This window comes from Carlito syrichta, unplaced genomic scaffold, assembly GCF_000164805.1.
Source record: "Carlito syrichta isolate Samal-C Ts95f unplaced genomic scaffold, Tarsius_syrichta-2.0.1 Scaffold309503, whole genome shotgun sequence".
In the NCBI taxonomy this organism is placed as follows: Eukaryota; Metazoa; Chordata; class Mammalia; order Primates; family Tarsiidae; genus Carlito; species Carlito syrichta.
Window position 1 is genome coordinate 71,550 of NW_007253599.1, and position 27,080 is coordinate 98,629.

At 37.9% G+C, this 27,080-nt stretch overlaps 1 protein-coding gene across 1 annotated transcript; it reads right to left on the minus strand.

Annotated features, from left to right (window-relative positions):
* Positions 1–17,997: 17,997 nt before the first annotated feature.
* LOC103269832 (olfactory receptor 6C2-like) lies at positions 17,998–18,933 on the minus strand. The gene has a single exon (XM_008067388.1). The coding sequence runs from the start codon at positions 18,931–18,933 to the stop codon at positions 17,998–18,000; it is 936 nt and encodes a 311-aa protein (XP_008065579.1).
* Positions 18,934–27,080: the final 8,147 nt, after the last annotated feature.

Sequence of the window (27,080 nt, forward strand, 5' to 3'; positions counted from 1 at the left end):
CTTAATCCATGAAAACTTAATCAATGATTGCCTTTAAACCCTTTTCATATGATAATCTTAAAATCCCATAACAAAGGATAACCTAATCCGTGACTGACATATTCTATAAACCTTTTTCATCCTAAACTGATTGATTTATACCAAGCTAAACAATTCTATAGAACCTTAAGTATTTACTTTACAAACAAAAGTGGCCCAGCCCAGAATGTTTGGAATGTGGCCCAGTCCAAAGTTCACGGTGGGCTGCCTGCAAGTAACCCAGCCGCATTCTTTCAACAAAATGGCTGTCTTCTAAAACTATATTCTACAATTTACACCTTCAATAAATCCTAAGATCATGACCCAGAAGCCTGTGACCAATACTAAGGCTCTTAGATGTGACATGAGTTTGAATTATAAGTTGTGTGAAAGCCAAAACTGCAGTTTGTGGAAGAATAGGAGCAATGAGCTTCTAAAGTTAGCTTGTGTTCGTCCTGGTCTCAGAGTTTTTATGTTTTGAGCTCACAGGAGCTTAATCTGGTTAGTGCTGAGTAGAAAGCAGGAGGAAATGGGGTCAAATAGCTCCCGAACACATTCTAGTGGTCTCGGGGTCAACGGCCCTTCCTGATCCCAAATGCTCAGTGGGCCTCCATGGCTGGCTCCCAACAGTACTTGAAATATTCCCATGAGGGGTATGGCTGGAGATGGGTGAAGCAAGTGTCCAGCACTCTTATCCCCCATTCCTTCCTGTCTTGTATGTGATTGTTGTCTTTTAGTGGGTGGAAATGGGTGGCCGTCAGAGCAAGCTTACTCCCCTGGATTGCATGGTAAATAATTTCAAAAGGGGATATTCAGGAAATGACAGTATTAAACTGACTCCCAGAAAGCTTTGGACCCTCTGGCCTTCATTTGGAGTGGGGCGATCCTCTGAGGGGTCACTGGATAACAGACTAGTCAGTAAGATGTTTGATGTCATTGTGGGGGGTCCAGGCCACCCAGACCAGTTTCCCCAGATTTACTGTTAGCAAGATGTAGTTCTCTCCCACCCACCTTGGATAAAATCTGTCTAGAAAACAGTTATAAAATCATACTGGTCCAAGCAACAGCTCCTTCAAGGTGCTGACTGGAGTTGAGAAAGCCTGTTCTGTCTGAGAAACCTGCTGTACCCCTCATTGCTGCCTGCACCTCTTGCAATTGCTGCTGCTGAAGCCACACCAGAGGCTGGCATCAGGTCAGAATCCACCCCTTCTCCAAGACCACCTGAAATGCCCCAGGCAGCAGCTACTCCAGAACTATCAGTGTTAACTCCATATACCTCAGAAGGAAGGCATCAGGGAAATTCTGCTGACTGCCCCTTCCCCATGAATGTCAAGTGTTTTACAACTGCCATTAAGAGAAACTAGAGGGCCCCTGTACTACAGTCCAAGGGGGCAATGTACTTTTATATATCAACCTTTTACCACTGACCTCCTGAACTGGAACTATCACACCCCCGCATATACTGAGAAGCCTCTGGCCATGATTGAGCTAATGCAGTCCATCATTGAGATCCACAAGCCCACGTGGAATGATTGCTGCCAGCTCCTCTTAACTTTGTTTAACACTGAAGAACACCACTGCATTACTCAGGCTGCTTTTAAGTGGTTAGAGGAACATGTCCCTGAAGGAACACTGAATGTACAAGCATATGCTCAAAATCAGTTCCCCAAGGAAAACCCTCAATGAGACCCTAATGATGACTGAATTTTAAGTGCTTGAGTGTTATCAAGAGGCCTTTTGGGATGGTAAGAAGGAGGGAGGGAGAAAGGTCATAAATATGAACAAAACCTCAGAGGTGCTCCAAGGCCCCAAAGAAAGCTCAAGCCAGTTTTATGAGAAGCTTTGCAAGGCATTCTGTCTCTTTACACCTTTCAACACAGAGGTAGCTGAAAATCAGTGAATGATTAGTGCAGCCTTTGTTGGTCAAGCTCAGGGAGACATCTGGTACAAGTTACAAAAGTTAGAGGGCTTTGCTGAGATGAATGCTAGCCAGCTGAAAGAGGTTGTGACAAAGGTATTTATCAACTGAGACTGAGAGGCCAGAAGAGAGGCAGAACAAAAAATGAAAAAGAAAGCAGACCTGCTTGCTGTTGTTTTGGCAGAGTGATGTACCCAGGGAGCTGCCCTGCCAGACCAAGGCTGAGGCCAAGGCTAAGGCAAGCAGTGGGCCAGCAAGAAAGGCCACTCTGCCCAATGATGAGACTGGGGCAGAGTCAATGTGCACGCTGTTTCCAAGAGGGACACTGGAAAAATGAATGTCTGGAGCCAGAAGATTTTTTCCGACTCCTCAGGGAAGAGGCAGAAGCCAGGTGGTTCATGGACAATACCAGCCTGTATCCCCAACCGTACATGGCCCCCAAGAATCATTCCACTGGTCTAGCTGTCATGGAAAACTATGGGGAAGGCTAGGACAGACCAGGCTCCATTTTGCTAGGTCTCCAGGAGCCTGTGGTCTGAATGACTCTTGGGGCAGGCCCCTTGCCTTCATGGTAGTTACTGGGGCAGAACATTCTGTAGTAACCCAACCTGTGGACCCTCTTTCACCAAGACAAGCTACCATTGTGGAAGGCATGGGTGACCGGGCCCACCACCCCTTTTTACAGCCCTGGCGATGTAATCTAGTTGTCCATGAATTCCTGTACCTCCCAGATTGTTCAGTGACTTTAATGGGTCAGCTCCTCTTGGGAAAGCTGCAATCCCAAATAACTTTCTACTCCAATGGCCAGGCAGGTTTGTCCCTGGGGAATCCTGAAGCAAAGATCATGACTCTTACAGTTCTCTGAGGGGATGAGTAGTGCCTCTATAGTTTCCTGGAAGAGCCACGGCAAGGACCTGAACTTCACTTTAAGATGCCCAGGGTATAGACTGAGTAGAATCCCTGGACTAACCTGGAACATATCCCCAAGTAGTAATAAAACTAAAGTTGGGAGCTGTGCCCACTCATCAGAAACAGTATTTCACCCCTCACAAGGCATAGGTTGGACCCTAGGCACCTGGAGAGACTTATAAAATACGGGATTCTCTGGCCCTGTCAGTGGTCCTGGAATATGCTATTACTGCCAGTTCAGAGACAGGGGACAGATGATTACAGACCAGTTCAATCCTTATGAGTAGTAAACCAAGCCACTGTTATTTTGCATCTGGTTGTCCCCAGCCCCTACACTCTCATCCCCATGAAGTCACCTTCTTTATCTATTTTGACCTCAAAGATACTTTCCTTTGTATCTACTTGGCTCCTCAGAGTCAGCCAATTTTTGCTTTTCAAAGGGAAAATTCTGAAAACAGTGATAAAAGCCAATTGCCTTAGAATAGATTGCCCCAAGGGTTCAAAAATTCCCCTACCTGTTGGGAGCCAGCCGCGGAGGCCCACTGAGCTTTAGGGATCAGGGAGGGCTCGAGACCACTAGGATGCGTTTGGGAGCTGTTGACCCCGTTTCCTCTCCCTTTTTTTGCTTAACACTATAACCAGAAAAAACTCCTGTAAGCTCAAGCATGAAACTCTGAGACTGGGAGGAACACAGCTAACTTTAGAAACTCATTGTTCCCATTTTTTCACAGACTGCGGTTTTGGCCTTGATACAATTCATAGTTCAAACTTGGGTCACATTTGAGAGCCCTATTGCTGATAACAGACTTTTTGTATTATGATTAGAATTAAGAAATTCATATAGAAGTTAAGGTAGACATATAGGATTTTAGAGTAGTCATTTTGTTAAGAGATTATAATCAATTGTTCTAAGAAGTGGTCCACTGTGAACTTTGGACTGGGCCACATTCTGGAGCGCCCAATGTGATCTTTGGACTGGGCCACATTCTTTAGGAACTGGTTAAGGCTATATTTGTTATAGGTTTCCATAGCAATTGTGTAAGTTAAGATTCGTGGAAATTAGCATAGAATAGGAAAGTTAATAGGATAGGTTAGCTATTTTGTAAGGTGTTGTGTGATTTTGTAAGATGTTGTGTGTTGTAAAGGTTATTGATTGCTAAGAACATATTGGAGCAGAAAGGCAATTTGGGGTTTGCTTTTCCTCATGCCTGAAAGACCAGCTGGGGGGAGGGGGATACCCCTCATGCACCTGGCTTTGTGTTCACGTGAAAAGCATGTGAGTTTAATTGTTTGACTGTGTAAAATTTGGGGATAAATACCCGCTGTAAACCTCCAATAAACGGCTTCTGTTCAATTCTAAACAGGAGCCCAGTCCCTTTCTTTGTCTCCAGTCCCTTTCTTTCTTTCTTTATTCGCCAAAGCCGTCTCTCCTCCAGTGACCTCCGACCCTTGCAGGAGCTGGACTCCTGCACCTACCCTTTTTGGTACAGCATTAGCTTCTGACTTAAAGGCCTTCCCAGCAGATCAGTATGGCTGTATGCTGCTCCAATATGTGGATCATCTGCTGCTGACCGGATGAACATGGGAGAACTGTATGGAAGGAACGCAGCAGTTCCTTACCCTCCTGTGGAAGACCAGCTACAAAGTTTCAAAGAAAAAGGCCCAAATCTGCTAAAAGAAGGTAAAATACCCCGGCTTCCATTTATCCCAGGGCAATGTCAGCTCGGCTCAGAAAGCAAGCAAGCTGTCTGCTCCATTCCAGTTCTGACTACCAGATGTCATGTTTGTGAATTTCTTGGGGCTGCAGGGTTTTGTAGAATTTGGATAACTAACTTTTCACTGCTGGCAAAGCCTCTCTATGAACCCACAAAGAGGAGAAAATGAGAGCCTATGTTATGGGAACAAGCAGAATAGAAGGCCTTTGAGAAAATTAAGCAAACCCTTGTTAACACAGCCAGCTGGGACCCCAAGACATATCCAAGCCTTTTTTCCTGTATGTACATGAGTGTACTAGAATAGCAGTAGGGGTCTTGACCCAAATGCTAGGATCCTGGCACCGCCCGGTAGCATACCTCTCCAAGCAGTTTGACTCTTTTGCTCAAGGCTGCTTGCCTTGCCTATGGGCACTTGCTGCCATGGCCCTTCTAGTGGCAGAAGCTGACAAATTGACTATGGGACAAAAACTAATGGTCTGGGTGCCACACTCAGTGTTGACATTAATGGAATATAAGGGGCAATACTGGCTGACTAATGCTTGAATGGTCAAATACCAGGGAATGTTATGTAAGAGTCCACTCATTCACTTGAAGTAGTGTAGACTCTCAACCCTGCAACCTTGCTGCCTACTGAGCCAGGTCAGCCCTGTCATGATTGCATTGAGGTCATGGATGAGGTATTTTCCAGGTGACCTGACTTGATGGAGCAGCCTCTCAGGAACCCTGATGTGGAATATTTCACTGATGGCAGCAGCTTCATAAGGGAGGGAGAGTGGCTTGCAGGATACTCTGTAGTAACCCTGCAGTCCACCACTGGGGCAAAGCCTCTGCCAAAAAAGACTTCAGCACAAATGGCAAAATTAATTGTGCTAACTTGAGCCCTCCAACCAGCAGCAGGAATCAATGTCAATATATACACTGACTCTAAATATGCCTTCACCACCTTCCATACACATGGGGCTTTGGATAAGGAGAAGGTCTTAATCAGCTCAGGAGGCAAAGACATAAAATATGGTAAAGATATTCTTGAGCTCTTAGATGGGCCCCTAAGAAGGTACAGTTATGCATTGCCAGGGACACCAGAGGGGAGACACAATGGTCGCTCAAGAAAACCGTAAGGTGGACCAGGAGGCAAAGCTCATGACCTCCCAGGGAACAACAGGGCTGGCAATTTTGGTTGCTGCGTTGTTCCCAAATCCATTGGCAGAATGGGACCCTAATTATTCACAGCATGAGCAAACTTGGTTCAAAACTGAGGATAGGAATTGTCTCCTGGGTGGAGATCTAAGGACGGGCAAGTCACCGTCCCTGAGGCTTTGGCCCCTTCGTCAAGCATTTTCATCAAGAATCCCATATGGGCTGGACAGCTCTCGAGACACATTAGGCCAGCACTTTTACATTCCCCAACTCTCCAGCATAGCCTGTGCATTATGTGAGAAATGTGAAGTAGGTGCCCGAAATAATCTGTGGCAAAGGCCTAAAATCACTCGGGGAGTGCAGAGTGTTGGAGGGGGCCCATTTAAAAACATAGTTGTGGATGTCACTGAGCTTCCCTGGGGCTGAGCCTGCAAATATATGTTAGTTTTTGTGTGTACTTTCTCAAGTTGGGTAGAGGCCTGTCCTACCTGCACTGAAAAGTCACATGAAGTAGCAAGGCTGCTTCTAAAAGAAATCATCCCCCAGTTTGGAATCCCAATCACTATAGGATCAGACAATGAACCAACATTTGTAGCTGAAGTAATACAATTGGTGGCAAGGGGTTTAGGAATCACATGGAAATTACACAGTGCCTATCACCCTCAGAGTTCTGGAAAAGTGGAAAGGATGAACTAGACTCTAAAACTGCAGCTAAGTAAACTGTGTCAGGGAACTCATTTGTGATGGGACCAGCTGTTGCTAATTGCTTTGCTAAGAATCAGGTCTAGCCCCACTAAGCAGAAAGTGTTCTCCCCTTTAGAAATTCTTTATGGACGCCCTCCCCTCATTGTTAAATGCATAAAGGGAGATTTAAAGGAGGTGAGTAATTTTACTCTAAGACAGCAGATGTAGGCTCTAGACTCAGCCCTCACCGGTATACATCATTGGGTTAAAGAGTGGTTACCTGTAAGCTTAACCACAGATACTCATCCCTTTAAACCAAGAGATGATGTATGGGTAATGAAATGGAACATCCAGGCTCTAAAGCCCCGTTGGAGAGGTCCATTTAGTGTTATTATGCCTACCCCCACTGCAATAAAGGTAGCTGAGGTGGGCCCCTGGATTCATCACAGCAGAGTAAAACTGGCCTTCCGATACTGGGAGTGCACTGCTAATCCATCAACATTCGGGAAGTTGACAGTCAGAAGAAAACAAACCATGTCCCCAGGATCTTAGAGGCCTACAACCCTGCTTTAGTCACTATGGAAACTGACTAACCTATGCATGGCAGAGACTTGAGAAATCAAACAAACACATGGACTGTGTTTTTAGAGTGATGCAGTGTCATCCCTTGCTATTGTCTGTTGCTGTAATGCTTGGCTTGGTTTTCATTGCAGGTTTGGCAACGGTTGCTCCAGGCAGCTGGACCTGTGGTGAAAGGTTACTGTTAGTACTCTTTTACCTCTTTTGGACAGGATGTATAACCGTTGCTTATTGTTACTAATCTGACTACCTCTTGTGATTTCAAAGCCCTCTACTTCATGTAACCCATGTATTGTATTTGCACAACCAGGTCAGGCCAAGGAGTTACCTGGACCCTCTTTACCAGACCCATTTCTCTTGCCAGGGAACAATTTCAGGGACCTGCAGGCATAATAAGACTACCTATTCTGTGTGTCAGCAAGGGAATAAGTACACCTGTTTCAACCCATAATACCCCCTGAGTGAAGAATGATTAGAGGTCTATTGCACCAAGGAAAAAGGATATTTAATTAACTGAACCCTGATCACCAATGCCCACTGGTCAATGTTGGTGTTTTTTGATGTCTGTACAGCTGTAAATGAAACCTGAAGGTATGCTATAACCCATGACACCGGTACTTTCTCATGTGGGAGTTTAGCCTGGGAAAGAGAATATAGGCTTAATGATAAATATATGTGTGAATAGCCTGCAGGAATATGGCCCCCATGTAATGATTATGCTGAATTATTTTGTCTTCATTGAAGTTGTATTTCATAGGCCACTTGGAAGGGCCAAGATAAAGTTGCTCTTCTTCAAAAGGGGCTTGCCACCTCGGATTGTAAATCAGGGACCTGTAATCCTGCCAATTTTACCATCCTTAACCTGGAAAATCCAGAAAGGATTGGCATATGCATCCATGGACAAGGTTTTGACCTGGGGACCATACTGTACTTCAAAAGGGTCACAATTCCACTTCAGGTCTCTTCCCATGAGGTCTTTTACTCCTTTTATAAAGAAATAGAAAGTAGTCCGGCTCCCATCTCTGCCATGACCAGAAATCTGTTCCTGGCCTTGGCAGAAACTATTGCCCAGTCCTTAAAGCTCTCTTCTTGCTATGTATGTGGAGGAAATAATATGGAAGATAAATGGCCATGGGAAACTAGAGGGCTGGACCCCCATGAGCCCCACAATGAAACGGGGTACCCTAACCCTGCCAAAGAAATTTGGCTACTTAAAACCTCAGTTATAGGAATAAACTGCCTTGCCTGATGGGGAAAGAAGTTTAACACTCCTGTTGGGAGCCTAACATGCCTAGGCCAGAGGTTCTATAATGCCACTACCAACAAAACCCAATGGTGGGGGTCCCCAAGACTACCCTGAACCAAGCCCTCACCCTTTGTCTAACTTCCCCTTCCCCTCTGACAGGCAAGGAATGCTGTTGACGCAGACATCAAATGGCAGGCCCCTAATGGGCTATATTGAATATGTGGGTAAGTAGCCCACACTGTACTTCCTTCAGACTGGATGGGAGCTTGTATGCTGAAGGCCTTCCCAGGATAGAGAAAGGGCCCTCCTAGTAAAGTAAGATAAAAGCCTTCCCAGAATAGTGAAAGAATCCTTCTAGCACCATACAATAAGAGCTCTTTTAGCAAGATTTATGTTAGAAAGGAATGTAACCCCCAATCTGTAGTGTGCACGTGTAGCTCTGCTGCAAAATTGAGCTGTGAAATACCCAGTCAGAATGTATGTTACTAACATGTAAGCCTTATGGGGCTGGGACAAAGAAGCTAAAAATGAACAAAAAGCAATGCCCTCCTCTGTGCTCAGGGCTCAGCTTTTGGGTGTGAATCTGCTGAGCCTGTGCATGCATGAATAAACACTGTTTCTAGGCAAAGTAGCCTCAGTGTCCTGCTTCTCTCTCTAAAATCCTGCCACAGAAAGTTTTAAAAATGTTTCTACTAAAATTTTCTGTTTCTTCTTGAATCAGTCTGGTTTTCTGTCTTTCTAGGAATTTGTTCATTTTTTCTAGGTTATCTAACAAGTTTACAGTTATTCTTAGTATTTCTTTATCTTTCTTTTTATCATTGTAGATTTCGTAGTAATGTCTCTTCTTTTATTCCTGATTTTAGTATCTTGAAACTTTTCATTCTGTCTACTAAATCATGTATCAATTTTGTTGATATTTTCAAATAACCAACTTTTAATTTTATTGATTTTTTCTAACATTCTTCTATTCTTTATTTCATTTATTTCCACTCTAATCTCTATACTTTCCTTCTTTCAACTTCCTTTGGTGTTAGAGTGTTCTTCTTATAATTTGCTTAGGTGGAAAGTTAGTTATTAATTTCAAATCTTTAGCCATTTTTAAAAATTTTTTTATTTTACTTTAGGAGTTTGCAGCTATAAATTTCTCTCCAAACATGGCTTTAGCTGCTTCTCATACCTTTTGGTATGTTGTGCTTTTGTTTTCATTCATTTCAAAGAGTTTTTTATTTTTAATTTTTTTCCCTTCTAAGTCATGTTGTCCAAATGGGGTTTGAATTTCTCAGAAATAAGATAAATAGACAAAATTTACTGTGTCATTTTTAGGTATGGAAATGCCATGGTGTTTTAAGAATGAATGCCAAACTCTCCAAATACTGATTATGTGCTATTAACTCATTAGTGAAACTTCACCAGTTTTCTCCTTTTTAGGACCATTTTTCAGAATCCATTTAAATGACTCTACCTTGTTGAGACATTTATTATTTTTTTAACCCTCTTTTTTTTGAAACATGTTTTCCATTGTGCTCTTCCATGCTAACAGGTACATTACTGGTCCATTAATATGTTTTTCCTTCCCAATAACAAGATTACATAAAGCATTTCAAGATTGGAGAGCACTTCTGATAAAAGCCCTCACCATAGTCTTTGTATAGCATTAAATTAGTTGTGCCTTAATATTCGCAAAAAAGCCAGACCATGTCACTTTAGCCCTTAGCTTTCCTAATGCTTTGGAAGGAAAAATGCATTTGTGGTTTGGGAAAAGGAATGAAGTTACCTGTCACAGGCTAAATTTGTCAAATTCCTGCTTTATCCCTTGCAATAGGTTAATGGCACTATCATCTGGAATCATTACTTATTGGTTGTCAATTTAAATCTCTTCATTTAGTAATATATATAGCTAGCAATATGTCCCTCTAATGATGAACTCCAAGAAGAATCTAGAAAGATAAATCATGTATTCATTTATTATTTCTTAAATATGTAAGTAAAATAAATTAAGCTAAGTTCATAAAATTTTGAGTTTGAATTGAAAGTATCACTATGAGTTCATGATTTAATTTATGTCACACCTTTCAGCAAATAAGCATACAAGAAGAATGCATACATCAAATGTTAGGAAAATGCAAATTGAAACAATAATGAAATACTGCTATACAGCTAGTGGATGGCCTAAATCCAAAATATTGACAACACCAAGGGAAGCAAGAATACAGAACAATAGGAACTTTGGCCAGGCTCAATGGCTCAGCCTGTAATCTCAGCACTTTGGGAGGCTGAGGCGAGTGGATTGCCTGAGTCCGTGGGTTTGAGACGAGCTCGGGCAACGTGGCCAGATCTTGTCTCTACAATAAAATAAAAAATTAGCCAGGAGTGGTAACGTGCCTGTGGTTCTGGCTACTTGGAAGCCTGAGGCAAAGGATTGCCAGAGCCCAGCAGGTCAACACTGGGGTGACTGTAAGCGTGGCACTGCATTCCAGCCTAGGCAACAGAGTGAGTCAGCATTGTTCACAATAGCAAGAACATGGAACCAATCGTGCTGCCCATCAAAAGAGGACTGGATAAAAAAAATGTGGTACATATATACAATGGAATATTGTGCAGCCATAAAGAAGAACAAAATCATGAACTTTGCAGCAACGTGGATGGAATTGGAGTTTATGATACTGAGTGATCTTTCACAGAAACAAAGAGCTGAGTATCACAAGTTCTCACTCATAAGTGGAGCTTGAACAATTACCGTATTACTGTAGGAAAGGGATTGAAAGTAGCGGGAAACTGTGGGGAGGAGGATGAGGCATGGGTAGCTGGGATTGACAGTAGTCAATATCCGCCTGGGGAAGGGGGGCACACCTCATCAACAAGGGTACCTGCACAATGAACATTTGTATAACTAACCCTGAATTGCACCCCACAATTTCAAAATAAAAATTAAAAGAGAAAAAAAATGAAAGACATGTTAAAATGAAAAGAAACCTTAAAGTTTCTAAAATTTTATGGGCAGGAAGAATGCTACTCATCTGCCAATGAGCCATTTTAAGAATAAGGAAGAATGACATAAAAGTAGGGCCAAGAGCTAAGAGAGTAGATCAGTGAAACCTAGATGCATCAATCCTTGGGAGAAAAACTGATCTTACTTTACATGTGATTTATGCTTTTGAGCAGATATAATTTGTAATACATGCCCAGCAGTCTCTCAGAAATACTGTAGCGCAATGACTGCTATGTATTTTTCATTTTCTCCTTTTTGAACAACTACTCTTATTACACCATCACTTCCATGATAACTATTTCTATTAGTAGATAATAATGACTTTCCTTGGAAACATTTGTTTTTATAGATTCAGAGTTCTAATTCTTTTAATGTACATGCACACGTAAACCAATTTATTGCCCAAGTGTTTTAGACAGTCAATCATCACAAATTTGGAAATGTGGTTCATTTGGTAGGTCTTTGTATCTTGAGATAGGATTTAAGTATCAATAAAAATTATTAGTGAATCAATTTTAAAAAACAAAAACAAGAACAAAAACAAAACAAAACAAGACAAACAATAGGAACTTTCATTGCTGGTAAAAATATAAAATGGGACAGCTACTTTGGAAGATAGTTTTACATTTTCTTACAAAGTTAAACATAATCTTACCTGACTAACCTGCAGTCAGACTACTAGATGATTACCTAAATGGGTTTAAGACTTATGTTCTCGCAAAAACCTGCACATGAATGTTTATAGCAGCTTTATTAATAGTTGCCAAAGGGAACGGGGTGGGGAGAAAAAAAAATAGTTGCTGAAAATTGGAATCAGTAAAAAATGTCATTTAATAGGTGAATGAATAAACTCTCAGATGCATCCATATAATGGAATAAAAAGCCAGTAAAAGACATAGAGGAAAATTAAATTCATATTGCTAAGTGAAAGGAGCCAGTCTGAAAATGCTACATACTGTATAATTCCAACTATATGACATTCTGAAAAGTATACAACCATAGAGACTATAAAAAAGTTAGTGGTTGTCAGGAGTTGGAAGGATGGGAGGATAGGTGAAACAGAGAGGAATTTTTAGGACTGTGAATATATTATGTATGATACTGTAAAGGTAGATAAATGAAATCATACATTTGTCAAAACCTATAGAACTGTACTTTGCAGAATAGAGTGAACTATTTTGTAAACCGTGGACATAATTAATAATAATGCATTAATATTGATTCATCAACTTTAACAAATGCACCACATCAATGCAAATGTTAATAACAAGAGATACTTTAGAAAGAGGGGCAGGAAATATATGGGATCTATGTGATTTCTGTCCAGTTTCTGTAAACCTAAAACTGTTCTAAGAAATAGTCTATTAATTTTTTCAAATAAGCATATTGTGAAAAAAGTTACATTTTCTGGTTCTATCCTCTGAAAAGGGTTAGAAACAATGGCTATATCAATAGCAAAAAGCAACAAGTGTTCCTATTGTAATTTCTAAGTATGATTTCTAACCGAATAAACCATACCCTCTGGACAGATGGTTGATTTCAGTTTAGGGGCAGAAAAAGCGTCAGTTTTGTGTTGCTGTGTATCAAGTTGCACAAACAAATTTATTTCCTTATGGTTCTGGAGGTGAGAAGTCTAACATTGGTCAGCATGACTGTGTTCTTCTGAAGGAGAAAATCCGTGACCTTTCCAGCTTCTAAAGGCTGCCAACATTCACTGCCTGGTGGCACCGTTTCACTGTGACTTCTGCTTCACTTCTCACATCTTTTTCTCTTACTGTTCAGATTTCCTCTTTATCTTATAAAGACTCTTGCAGTTAATTCGGGGCCACCTTGGTAATCTAAACTAATCTTCCCTTTTCAAGATCCTTGACTTAATCATATCTGTAAAGTCTTTTTTTTTTTCGAGTTGGAGTCTCACTCTGTTGCCCAGACTGAAGTGCAGTGGCAGCTCCCGGCCACCGCAGCCTCGACCTGCTGGGCTCCGGTGATTCTTCCGCCTCAGCCTTCCAAGTAGCCAGAATTATAGGCATGTGCTACCACGCCCGGCTGATTTTTTGATTTATTGTAGAGATGAGGTCTCGCTGCCCAGGCGGGTCTCGAACCCATGGGCTCAGGCAATCCACTCACCTCAGCCTCCCAAAGGCGTGGGATGACAGGCTGAGGCACAGAGCCCGGCTTATAAAGTCCTTTTTACCACATAAGGTAACGTAGTCTTCAGATTCTAAAGAATAGGCATTGGATGTCTTTGAGAGGTTATTGTTATTACATTTGTCACGGTGGTGAACAACTGAGCCTGGAGCATTTTGTCATGCCAAAAAGCCAGGAGCTATCAAAATTACGATTTTTGTATCACAAGGACTTTCAAACAAACCTGGAAGGGCTCATTGTTCAAAAATAGGCCAATTTGAGTGTCAAGAAGGACAATAATGCGATGCATTGAAACATATCAAATACATGTATTTGCATGAGTTCAAATGATAATTTAGGAAAAATAAGTGAGTTGTTCATTATAGGAGAGATTAATGAACTGATTCATTATATTGATTTTTTAAAACTGTACTTTTCATTTACAAATATTAGAAATTGATTGCTTTATTGGTTTTCCATATTCTAGTATGAGTTATAAAGAAACAGATCTAGAGATAAGTTCCCAGCCCATTTGAAGATAATTGAGCTTTTAAAAAATGAAATTCCGCCCCCTTCCCTACCTTGGGGAAGTGAATTTTCTCTTTCTCTGTCTAATTTAATTTTTAAAGAAACTATTTTCTTTAAAAATAAAAATAAAGAAATAAAATTCTTATTTATTTCTTTTAACTGCTAGGTAGTATATCTAAAATGAATATATTGTGTTTACAGTTTCTTATTAATTAAAACCTTAATGTAGTTTCTTAGTTTTGGTTTATTGCAATCCTGCAATAAATTCTTCATCTTTTCAAATACATGTATATTTATAATTTTGTTCTGGCTGCAATGAGTGGAATAATTCAACAGAGTAACACCACATGAAGAGACAATCATCTTTCTTTAAATTTTCTTCTCCTGATGTGATCAATATTAACAGATGGGTTTATATATTTTCACATCAATGCTCCTGCTCACAAAAACATTTACACAAAGCGTTAATGCTTTCTTTTTTGCATTTTTTGTTTACTAAATGAGTGATTTGAACTTAACAAAATAAACTGCAGTTTATTATTTTTAAATGATAGCAAACATTTGACACTCTTATTCTGTAGATGAAAATCTAGTTTAAGAAATGTTACATACAACCAAATAGCTTAAAAAATTTTACATACATCCAAATAGTTTAAAAACTATTACATACATCCAAATATATATATGCATATGTATGTGTGTGTATCAGTTTTGATGCCTTTTAATTTGGGGTATAAATTATGTATGTTTATACCCCAAATTATACAGACATGAGGGGAAACCCAAAAATTTAGAATTAGTTTTTTGGAGGGTGAGATCCTTGGAGTACACTCAGAATTTGTTCCTCTGGATCAAACGGTCAACTAAAGTTTTTATCTGGAAGCTTTGAGAAGGTTGAGCCACGGTTTGTGAAAGTAATGTCCCGAGATATGGAAAACAAGTAACTAGGTCTTCCACTATTACAAGGCACCTGCCTAGCTGGCATGGTGGTTAACGCCTATAATTCCAGCACTTTGAAAGGTCAAGGATCTAAGAGGATTCTCTGAGCCCGCAGGTCTGAGACTAGCCTGGGCAACTTAGTGAGACCTCACCTCTACAATAAATCAAAAAAATTTAGCTGGGTGTGGTGGTGTGAGACTGTAGTTCCAGCTACTTGGAAGTCTGAGATGAAAATATCACCTGAGCCACAGCAGGTAGAGGCTGCAGTGGCCGGGAGTGAGCCATTACCCTCCAGTCTGAGTGACAGAGTGAGACTCCAACTCAAAAAACAAAACAAAACAAAACAAAACAAAACAAAACAAAACAAAACAAAACACAATGCATCTGCCCACACCATGCTGAGTGCTCAGCAATTTTTGACCAAAACCGGTATGACTCCTAGGTTCCACCTTCCCTATTTATCCAGTATTACCCGGAGCGACTTTTTTTTTGGTTTTCCTACATGAAAAAAGGCCTCAAAGAGAAATGTTAGGCTGATGTGGAAGAGGTGAAACAAAAAAATATCAGAAACGCTAAAAGGCATCAGAATTGATGAGTTCAAAAATGGTTTTGAGCTGTGGAAAAAGCATCTCAATAGGTGTATTGCTTCAAACAAACAATATTTTGAAGGTGATTGAGGTTTAAACATGTAAGAATAAATACACAAGTTTTCAATAAGTAAATTCTTGTTTTTTTGGGTCCCCCTTCAATGTTTTATTTGGATGTTTTAAGTCTCACTTAACCTTTTCTTCTCTCTGATTTCATAATTTATTTCCTGCTGCGGACAATCTGCACTATAATTTCTCTCCCTTTAGTATTCTACATGTTCAGTGTCCATAAATCAATCAATAAAATTTTTGCAATATATATTCTATACATACAACGAATATGCACATTCTCATATTAAAATTTTCTATCCAAGAATATTGATTTTTTGGTTCAGATTATATTTTTATTCTTTTAAAAGATTTTATACTTTTCTTTATCTATACAATCTGCTTTTATGTTAAATTTATTCTCTTGACAGTTAATTTTTATAACTATTATGAGTGAAATAATATTTGCTCATTGATTTGCTGATGCTTATTTCTATTACAGTGTACTGATTTAAAAATATTTTCTCATTTTTTTCCAGCTAGAATATCAAATTATTTTATTAATTCTTCTAATTTTATGACTGTTTCTTGAACTTTTTGGATATGCAAGAATGTCCTCAGTATAAAAAAATCCAACTTTATCAAAAAAATTTTTTTTCCAGTCAAAGTCTCACTCTGTTGCCCAGGTTGGAGTTCAGTCACATACTCATGGCTATGGCAGTCTTGAGTTGCTGAGCTCAGGTGATCCTTCCACTTCAGCCTTCCAAGTAGCTGGCACTACAGGCACCCGCTGCCATGCCTGGCTAATTTTCTAAAAAATTTGTTGTAGACATGAAGTCTAGTCAAAGTTGCCCAGGCTGCTCTCAAACCTCTGGACTCAGGCAATCCTCTCAACTCCATCTCTGAAAGTACTGGGATTACAGTTGTGAGCCACCATACCCGGTCACATTTCATCAATTTTAAGACACCATCAATTCTAAGACATGCAATTATTTCATGTACCATTAATGAAAAGAAAATATTGCAATCAAACTATGAAAATGGTAGATATCATTCATTATATGATATGTCTCCATTTCAGAAAAGCAAAATGTTAATACAATAACTTTATAATCACTCAAATACAATTGTTTTGTTTATTCTTGTACATATTTTTCCTGATTATTTTGTTTTCTTCTGCTATTGCATGCCCAAGATCTTTCAAAAAAATATTGAGCACATCTGGTTTTTACTTATACACATTCATTGGCATGGTATATATCTATGATATCATATTTTTCAAATAACTAGCTTTTCTATTTCTTTAACTTATTTAGTAGATTCCATTTTCTACCTTTAAGAAGTTACATTTTAAACTTTTGTTTATTATATATTTCTCACACTTATTAGGATAAGCAGGATTTCCTCTCTTTTGGTCTAGTTTACATTTATGTAAATGATGATAAATTTAAGACAACAGAATTCCTTTTGACTAGGTTTTTGGGACTCCAGTTAATTTTCAATGACATGTCTGCATTTCATTGCTTTTTATATAGCAATTAGTTAATTTGATATGAAAATACACCACTTATATTTGCGTGGATTTTTCAATTCTTTATATCTTACTGTTTAGATTATTATGAGATAATTTGGACTTTAAAACCTCAATTTGTTTTCGTAAACGCTGAATTTATAGGCACAGGCTATCAAGCACCCTTAGAAATGTTTTTCTCTTGATTCATAGCTGTGTATGTGGCAGACAGTATTTTTCAGGAAAAAACAAATGTAGTCTTTCAGTGGAAATAGAAATGATTTTTAATTCAAGCTTTCAGTGAGTGTGCAACAATTTCACAGTTCTGACTTGTTATTGCATCATTTCAAGTGTTCTCACCACACTGATCCTGAGACTAAACCCAAGACTTTGGGATCCATAATGGACCCCATCACTCCCAGTTTTCCAGTCTGTGCTCTTCTGAGCATTCACAAGTCATCTTGTGGGTTATTGCTCCAATTTCAATTGAATTTTTGTTTTTGACCCCTTTATTTACAACTTTGTAGGCTTTCAGCTATAGATTGAAAAATATTTATTAAATTTATCCAGTGCTTCCATGTGTTTGAAATAGTAATAGTTTTCTCTATTTTCTCAATATTGGAAGTGCTATTGTTTTTCCACAGGCATTTAAAATTTATTCATTTTAGATATTTTACACAAAATAACTTTCATTACATGTGTTTGAATTTTAGTGCTGTGTGTATTTGAGAAGAACTACAAAGGATTTTACCCTGTATTTTCCTGAGTAGAGTAATGAAGTTTATTATATATTAAAATATAATATTATGAGGTAAATTTTATTTCAAAATGATATTTTGAGAAATATATTTAGATGTTCTCTTCATGACATGTGAAACCATCAGACATTGTAAAGACACAAAGAGAGCCTAAGCAGGACTCAGTGAAAGCTAGTTTTAAAAAGTATGAGGAAACTAACATAACTCAGTTGTATAACATTAAAAAAAATAAAGGCTATGCTCCAAAAATAAAATGTCTGTGGACATTTATCTTTTCTTGTGAGAAGTTTTAAGAATATTATTTTTTACTTAGTTGAAAGCAATGCAATTCTCTTGATTGCGTCTTTGAAAGCTTTCCTAACTTGATTATTTCTCAGAGTATAAATAAATGGGTTCAATGTAGGTGAAATAGAAGAAATGAGCAGTGAAACTATTTTATTAATAGTCACTTCTTCCTTTGCTGTAGGATTCATGTAGATGAAAATGCATGTGCCATAGGTGATGGAAACCACGATCATGTGGGAAGAACAGGTGGAGAAAGCCTTTTTCCTTTGCTGGACAGCAGGGAATTTGAAAATGGTCTTGATGATGTAAGCATATGACAGAACTACACACGTTAAAGTCATATTCAGGGTCAGCACAGCACAGATGATAACTGTCTGTTCCATGAACCATGTGTCTGAGCAGGAGATTTTCACTAAGGGAAATGCATCACAGCCAAAATGATCAATTATGTTAGAGTCACAAAATTTTAGATTCAAACCCACACCAAGAGGAGGGATTATTATCCATAAGCCAGCCATCCAACAGCAGATGATGAGAATCCTACAGACTCTGTTGCTCATGATGGTCACATAATGCAGGGGTTTACAGATGGCCACGTAGCGGTCATAGGACATGGCAGACAGGAGAAAAAATTCCGTAACTCCACAGAGGTCGATAAAAAACACTTGGATGACACAAGCATTGTAGGTAATGACTTTGTCACCTGTTGCTATGCTATACAGGTATCTAGGAATACAAGCAGATGTGAATGATATTTCTAAGAAGGAGAAATTTTTTAAGAAAAAGTACATAGGTGTTTTAAGGTGGGAATCCACCAAAGTGAGGGTGATGATTGTCAGGTTGCCAGTTACACTCAACATGTAGGTGAGAAATAGGAAGATAAAAATCAGAACCTGCAGCTGAGGGTCATCTGTGAGTCCCAGAAGAATGAATGTTGTTACTGTACCATTTCTCATTGTGGACTTCTGCTTTCTCTTCAATCTGTATGTGATATTCAGAGAATTTTTTTAGAGATTATTTTAACAGTTTTAAAACTCAACGTATTCAAGATTTAATCTGCTTATGGTTTGCCTATATGACTAAGTAGATTGCTGAGAAGGCATAGTTTTATTTTTTAATTTTTTTTAAAGATGTGGGTACAATTCAGGGTTAGGTATACAAATGTTAACTATGCAGGTACCCTTGTTGAGAAGGTACAATTTTAAGGGTAGCAAATTTTTTTGGCTCTCAGATTTCTTACCTACTCACAAGCCAAATCATGAAATTTCATGTTTTCTGGACATTTTGGGTCTTTTGGAAAACAATGTTCATATAGAACATAGAATTTGCGTTCACAATATAGACTCTAGATGAAAAATTGAGGAATTTTTGCCAAAAGAAGATTTTTGTCTATTGGATTGTTTTTAGGTTAAGTGTATTTCACTCTAAGGAGAAACTTTTAGTCATGAGGACCCCTCCCTTCTCCACCTCTGACTATGCAGCTCACCTTCCCCTGCCGAATACATGAATTATCTTTATATATGTGCTTTTACTACTAACACAAATGATGAGTGCCTTCTCTTCCTTCTCCGACCTTCCAGTCAATGAGTTAGCTTATTTTTATTGATTCAACACCAATAGTGACTCAAACGTTTCCAATTACATAATCAATATCTCAAAGCTTGAGGTTTTCTGGTATAAGAGAATAAAAAAATATGTTCCCCTTCTGCATCTAGTTCATTTTATCCACTTCATTGTTTATCTCACTGTATTCCTTTTTTTGTTGAAGTTGGGGCAGAATTGGTAGTGATTATTTACACACCTTACAATGTTGCCAAATAAGAAAGAATCACTGATTAAAAATCATGGCTTACCCAAGTGTTAGAATTCTCTTGGGAAATTTAGGTTCTCACTCAATAGCTATATCAAATGGAGATGTAGAACAGTTGTTTTTTTATAGCTCACCTACCTTTCTTACAACTTTTTTCCTAATTTCTCAAGTGATGTATGCACCACTGTGAAAACTTAGCCCTTCAAACTTTGAACACAAACCTATTCCCAAAATACATCTTCTTTTTTCCAAGATACTGTAATTTATTCTATAAGCTAATAAACAGATTGACTCTAAAGTGTAACTTTTCTGCTTATTTTATTTTTCTAACAAATGTTCAAAATGAATACAGGAATCTAATTAGATCTTGTCACTTAGGTCAACATATTATTCATTTTTGAGGGATAGGGAGGAGATACAAAGTCTTGTTTATGCAGTTTGTACATACAAAAATACTTTATCACTTGAAGTTGAATATATACCAAAAGTTACCCCAGTTATTTCTTCTATTAAGTTAAATTCAGATATATTTATGTATCTTGTGCATAAAAATCTCCCAGACAATGACATTTACCTATACAAGGGAAATTCATTCCAAAAAATTACATTTTATGAATACATTTTTAATACATTAAACATTAATAAATTATCACTGAAATCCATTTTCTTTTCCAGGGAAAAATATAACCTAGATTTTGCAAAGAGAATTACAATCAAAGAGACAAACTTTATCATACTTACTCTTCTGTTAGCATATCAGAGTTTTTGTTGGTTGTTGAAACACAGCAATATTAAGGCTTCAGTGTTAAAAGTGGTATATTTATAAAAATATTTATGTCTTCATAGTCACTCGCATGTTTGGGAATGCATAGAACTCTCTATGATTTGCATTCCCAACAAACTGAAAAGACTTCCTCACGATGGACTTAGAGCTATTATAAGCCTCCAAGTAATGTCTTACTAGCTCCATCACTGAAAAGAAAATACATTAAGGGCTGAGTAATGTTAGGAACGTTACTGTTAGGAAGATATTTTAAATCATCAGAACAGAGAGAAATGCTTTTACAATATCGGGCATGACTTTTTAATTTGCTAAAACTGTTACTAATAGAAAAAAACAAACGGTCCTTGGTGACCTACATTCAAAAGCCATTAATCAATTTTCTGAGTAATGAAGTTGGGAAAAAAAAAACCCTCAGAAAAAAGTAAACAAACAAACCAAGTAGCAGAAGACTGTGCCCTTAGAGATAGGATGATACAGCAGCATTTGACACAGGTCAGGAGGACAACTATATCATTTAAATTACATAGCTCATTTAAAAAAATTCCTACTAAGGCATTTGGGAGACTTTAATTCTTTATTATATGAGTAGTATCTTGGTTGTTTAATCAGTTGCCACAGTCTGCCTATAGCTTCCAAGGCCACCAGGGATTGGTCATGCACTTAAGTTATAAAGAGCAGGAGAAGCCAGGGAAGACTGCATGGATGTTTTTGTAGGATAAACCTGGAAGTAATGATCATCCTTGTGTCCATGTTCCAGTGGGCACAACTCAGTAATGTCATCCTGCCCATAGTCAAGGCAGGCTGAGGAATGCTGGTTAACTCTGTTTCCAAGAGGAAAGAGAATGGGTTTTGGAGAACACAGTGGCAGTCTCCAAACAACAGTTCTCCACTATCTGAGTTCTCTCATACCTGGAGAGGCATAAACACTAGAAAAGGTTTTTTCCACATTCATTGCATTCATGAGGTTTTCTTTTGTGTGAATTCTTTGATGTATAGTTAGGGTTGTCCAACAGTAGAATGATTTCCCACATTTATTACGTTCATACGATTTCTCTCTTGTGTGAGTTCCCTGAAGCCTGTTGTGTTATTCTGGCAAAAAGGTTTCTTCACATTCTTTACATTCCTAGGGTTCCTGTCCTGTGTGAGTTCTCTGATGTACAGTGACAACTGACCTCCCTCAGAAAGTTTTTCTACATCTGTTACATTCATAGGGTTTCTTCACTGTGTGCATTCTTATATGTACACTCTGAGCTTACTTTACAAAACATGATTTCCCACCATAAGATTCACAGGGTACTGTATTTGGCCTCTGTGTGGGTTTTCTCACGAACAGTTAGGTATGACTTATGAAAAACAGATGTCTCATATTCAGTATATGCATAGGGCTTCTCCCCAAATGTGTTTTCTGATTTGCTAATAAAACGTTTCTCATATTTGCTACATTTATAAGGTTTCTCTCCTGTGTATATTTGATAATGTTAATAAGGTTAGACTTTCTATAGAAAGTTTTACCACATACACTATATTCAAAAGTGTTCCCTTCTCTCCTGAGTTCTCTGAAGCTGAGTAAGGAGTACTTTCTTGTTGAAATTATTCTTACTTTGTTTAGCGTCATGGTATTTATTTAAGCTCTATAAAGACATAAGAGTGTTCATTTCTTACAAAGCTTTTCTCTCATTTGTTACATTGATAGTGATTCTCTCCTACCTAACTTATCTCTTTTGCAATGAGAGCTGACTTATCACAGACTTTTTCATATTTGTTATATTTACAGGAGTTCTCTCCCATATGAATCCTTTTATGTACAAGAAATATTGCCTCTTTGTCAAAGGGTTTCCCTTGTCCACTATATTAAAAAAACAAAAACAAAACAAAACACACTGCTGCCCTGTTTGAACTTTGTGATTCTGACTAAGAGGCTCACAATGACTGAGTGACTTCCCAGCTGTGTTATGGTCATCAGGTTTCTCTCCATACTGCATCTCATCAGACTCACTAGGGAGAAAAGCACATTCTGACGTACACTGAACTCCTCAGGCCTTATTCCTGAATACTTTTTCATTCTTTACAATCAATGTGAAAACACAGTTTGAGCTGGAATCTAATTTTTTTCCTAATCCAACTTCTTAGTTGATGTGTTGCTGTTGGTAATGACAGTTTGCTACAAGTGTCTGTCTTGATTTTCCTGGCTGGTCTCATCTCAGGTGAGGTCATGTAGTACCTTTTACTGTTTAAGGTGGAAAATGTTGTCTTTTTCAGTTCTTTGGCCAAGCAAATATCAATGTACTTGGTTTCTGTCATTTCTGAGAAGATTTAAGAACTGGCACTTGTTTCACTGTCTTATTTTTTTTCTTCCAGCCCTAATGACCAGAAATGTTTCATAAATACCACTCCATAAGCCTGAGGTCACAAAGAGATTTGCAGAAAACCTTGACTGTTTCAGCCCCTCAGAGGTTGGGGCCATTGGTTACCACGTTATACGCTGCCCCACTGCCTGATATGCAGAGAACCCCTCATCATAAGAATTATTAGAAATGCATAAAACAAAATATAGCGAAACCAACAACCTAATGGAAACATCAGCAAATTATGACAGTTCAGTCCCCGTCTTCCCAAAATCCAGTATCTAAAAAAATATAAAAAGATGTACAGACTCTCATGAACACATAACCCAGAGCAGCACTGGGAAAGCTGTAGGGTCTGGAATCTCCCTTTGGAAGACAGTGGGACTGCTGCTGTAATTTCGGTGAGCTAGGCCCCCAGAAATGGAATTTCTAGGTCAAAGTATGTGCTCTACTAAGTTGTAGGTTTGCCAGGGGAGGGAGGATGGGCATGTGGCAACATAAAGGATACCTGGTCCTACACCAGGGAAAGTGAGGGCCGGTTGGAGGACCAAACTTCACATGCATGTAGATTACTTACATACCTAATCCGGATTTATCTCACATCTCTATAATAAAATAAAGTTTTTAAAAAAAGATCATTGTTTTGCTAGGTGCTTAGCAAAAAGCTTTAGCAATTTCAGTTTCCACATATTCTGTAGAATAATAACTTGTCCCTCTGATCTCACTCAATAACAAGTTAAAGAAATTATTTCAACATTGGCAGCTTAATTGGTGTAAAACATAACTCAGGATAAATTTACTTGGCATTAAACTGGTTACTAATGCAATTGACAATCATGTTATTTACTAAATGGAATTTAATATTCTCTAAATTGCCTGCTTGTTTTTTTTGCTTATTTTTATTTGCAGTGCTCATTTACAAGATCTCTTGGTAGACTTTGGGCATCATCCCATTGTAAGCCACTGTTTTACATTTAGTTTCAATAATATTATTTGACATACTTTTTTTGTAGTATCTTTTGCCAGTTAAAATGGTTTAATATACATATAATCAAATAGATGCCCTTTCTTTTGCTGCTTTCTGCTTTACATTCTTAAGTTTTGGTCTTTAAATTACGTGTGGCCTCATGTATTTATAAATACACTATTATGTGTTCAGTTTTCAATTACACGTTTTAAACCACTTGGAATGTTACCTTTTGTTTCATGAATAAAAGACAAAACTTTTTATAAGAGACCACTTTTGTTACTGAAGCAATTATTAACTAAACCATCATTTCCATACTGAACTAAATTCTCCCACTTTTGTGTAACAGAAACCCCAAACTCATAATAAGTTATTTACTATTCTATACTTTCTTTTTATTCATTTATTTAATTTTTTTAAATTTTAAAGATGTGGGATACGATTCAAGGTTAGGTATACAAATACTCATTATGCAGGTACCCTTGCTGATGAGGTGTGCTCACCCTTCCCCAGACAGATTCCAACTACTGCCAATCCCACTTCCCTGCTTCCCTCCCAGCAGTTTTCTGCTACCGCCAATCCTTTATTTATAGCATTATGATAATTGTTAAAAGTCTGCTTATGAGTGAGAACATGTGATATTCAGTTCTTTGTTTCTGTGAAAGACCACTCAGCATTATAGACTCTAAGTCCATCTAGGTTGCTGTGAAGTTCATGATTTTGTTCTTCTTTATGGCTGTGTAGTATTTCATCATGTATATGTACCACATTTAAAAAATCCAGTTCTCTTTTGATGGGCAGTACTGTTGGTTCCATGTTCTTGCTACTGTGAACAATGCTGTGATAAACATATGTGTGCAGGTATCTTTTTTATAGAGTGATTTGAGTTCTTCTGGGTATATTCCCAGTAGGGGAATTACAGGGTCGTATGGAAGGTCAATTTTTAGATCTTTTAGGATGCGCCACATTGTTTTCCACAGAGGCGGCACTAGTTTACACTCCCAGCAGCAATGTAGAAGTGTTCCCTTTTCATCGCATCCTCTCCAGCATCTGCTGCTTTTTGAGTCATTGATGATCATCATCCTGACTGGAGTTAGGTGGTATTTTAGTGTAGTTTTAATTTGCCTTTCTTTGATGACTAATGAGGCTGAACATTTTTTCATGTATCTGTTGACTGCTTGTATGTCTTCTTTTGAGAACTGTCTGTTCATATCTCTTGCCCACTTTGTAATGGGGGTGTTTGTGTGTGTTTTTTTTTTTTTTAGCACGTTTGAGTTCCTTGTAGATCCTAGATGTTAGGCCTTTGTCAGACACACAGTTGGCAAATATTTTTTTCCAGTCTGTGGGCTGTCTTTATTCTATACTTTCATAATTGAAACTGTTCTATTGATCATTTTACCTTTTCTTATGCCAACGTCATATTAATTTAATTTCATTGGTCTATATGTTTTAATATTGTGTAAAGCAAGTCACAATTGAGTAATGTTTAATTTTTAAAATTATGGTAAGCTATGAATAACATAAAATTTACCATTGTAACCAGTTTTAAATATAAAAGTTCATTAAATACATTCACATGTCATACAATTATTACTACTGTGAATATTCAGAACTATTTTAAAATCTTAAACTTAAACTCTGTATTGATCACACAGTAGCTCTCCTTTATGTGTTGTTCATTTGTAAGATTTCATTCTTTCATATTCACTTAAAGATAATTTGTCCAATTTGAAAAATTTAAAAAGTTGATTCTAATTTGAGTATTAAATTCATAGATTATTTGATATAATACATTGAATTCATGATCATACCTTGGCAGTGTATTAACAACTTTGATTTGAAGGTACTTATTGCTCAGCCTGTAATCCCAACACTTTGGGAGGCCAAGGTGAGAGGATTGCCTGAGCCCAGAGATTTGAGACCAGCCTGAGAAATTTGGTGTGACTTTGTCTCTACAACAAATCACAAAAACTAGCCATGTGTGGTGGTGTGAGTCTGTAGTTCCAGCTACTTGGACGGCTGAGGTGGAAGGATCGCCTGAGCCCAGCAGGTCGAATCTGCAGTGGCCATGAGCATGCCACTGCACTCCAGTCAACTAAAATAATAATAATAATTTACAAAACTGTCTTATTAAGGCTATTAGTTTCCTATTATATTTCATTTTCTAAGTACATAATAATGTTATTTACAAAATTACCATATATCACTGACTTTGTTTTAGTGCATGCCGTTATTTGATGCACCACAGAGTAAAGATGTTACTGCTTAAAATATGGACAATATTAAGATTCTAGTCATTGAAAGACACATCTACCTTTTACAGTTACAAACTTAAAAAAAGTCTTTCATAATTTATAATTATAGTAGTTTCATAACTTTTTTGATGTTAATCTCAATTATTTAATTTTATGACATTTCCAAATGACAATGGACTGTGAGCTATTAATGATAAAGTTGATCATTTTATTTATTGATTTTAATTAAAATGGGTCCAAATGTTTTGCTGCTTCATATAATTGTGACAAGGGTGTTTTAAAAGGCATTTTTACTGTATTTTAGTAGTTTGTCCTATTCCCATTTTACTTTAAATTTTTGGAAGCAATAAATCATTTTGTGTCAGATATAGCTTGGTTTATTAATAAAAACCCTTATATCTATCTATCTATCTACCATCTCCACCCTTGTATGATAGAAATAAATCTTGATTGATTACAGTATACACCTTTTTTGCTATTTTGGTGGATTCTATTTGAATTATTTATATTCATCAATGAATTTACTAGTTACCTTATACAGTCTCAATGGTATGATAAAAATAATTATTAGCCTGCGAATCACAGCGAGACCTTATCTCTACAAAAAAAATCAAACAAACCAAAGAGCCATGGTGGCACATGCCTGTAGTCCTCACCATTCGGGAAACTGAGTGGGGAATTGCTTGAACTCAGGAGTTTGAGGCTGTAGTGAACTGTGATCATGCCACTGCACTCTAGCCTAGGTGACAGAGACCTTTCCTTTAAAAACTAATTACAATAATAAAATTGAGGAGGTTTTTGATTGTTTGGATAATTGCAATCATAATGAGATTATTATAATAATTATTTTGTGTTTTGTGGTTGGATGTAAAGTAATCTGATGCTTTCGCCTCTTTAATAGTAAATCTTGCATGCCTTTCTCGTCTTTATGGAGATTGATAT

Excerpts from the sequence above, each read along its gene's own strand:
- LOC103269832 (XM_008067388.1), bottom strand. The coding sequence starts at position 18,933 with ATGAGAAATGGTACAGTAACAACATTCATTCTTCTGGGACTCACAGAT.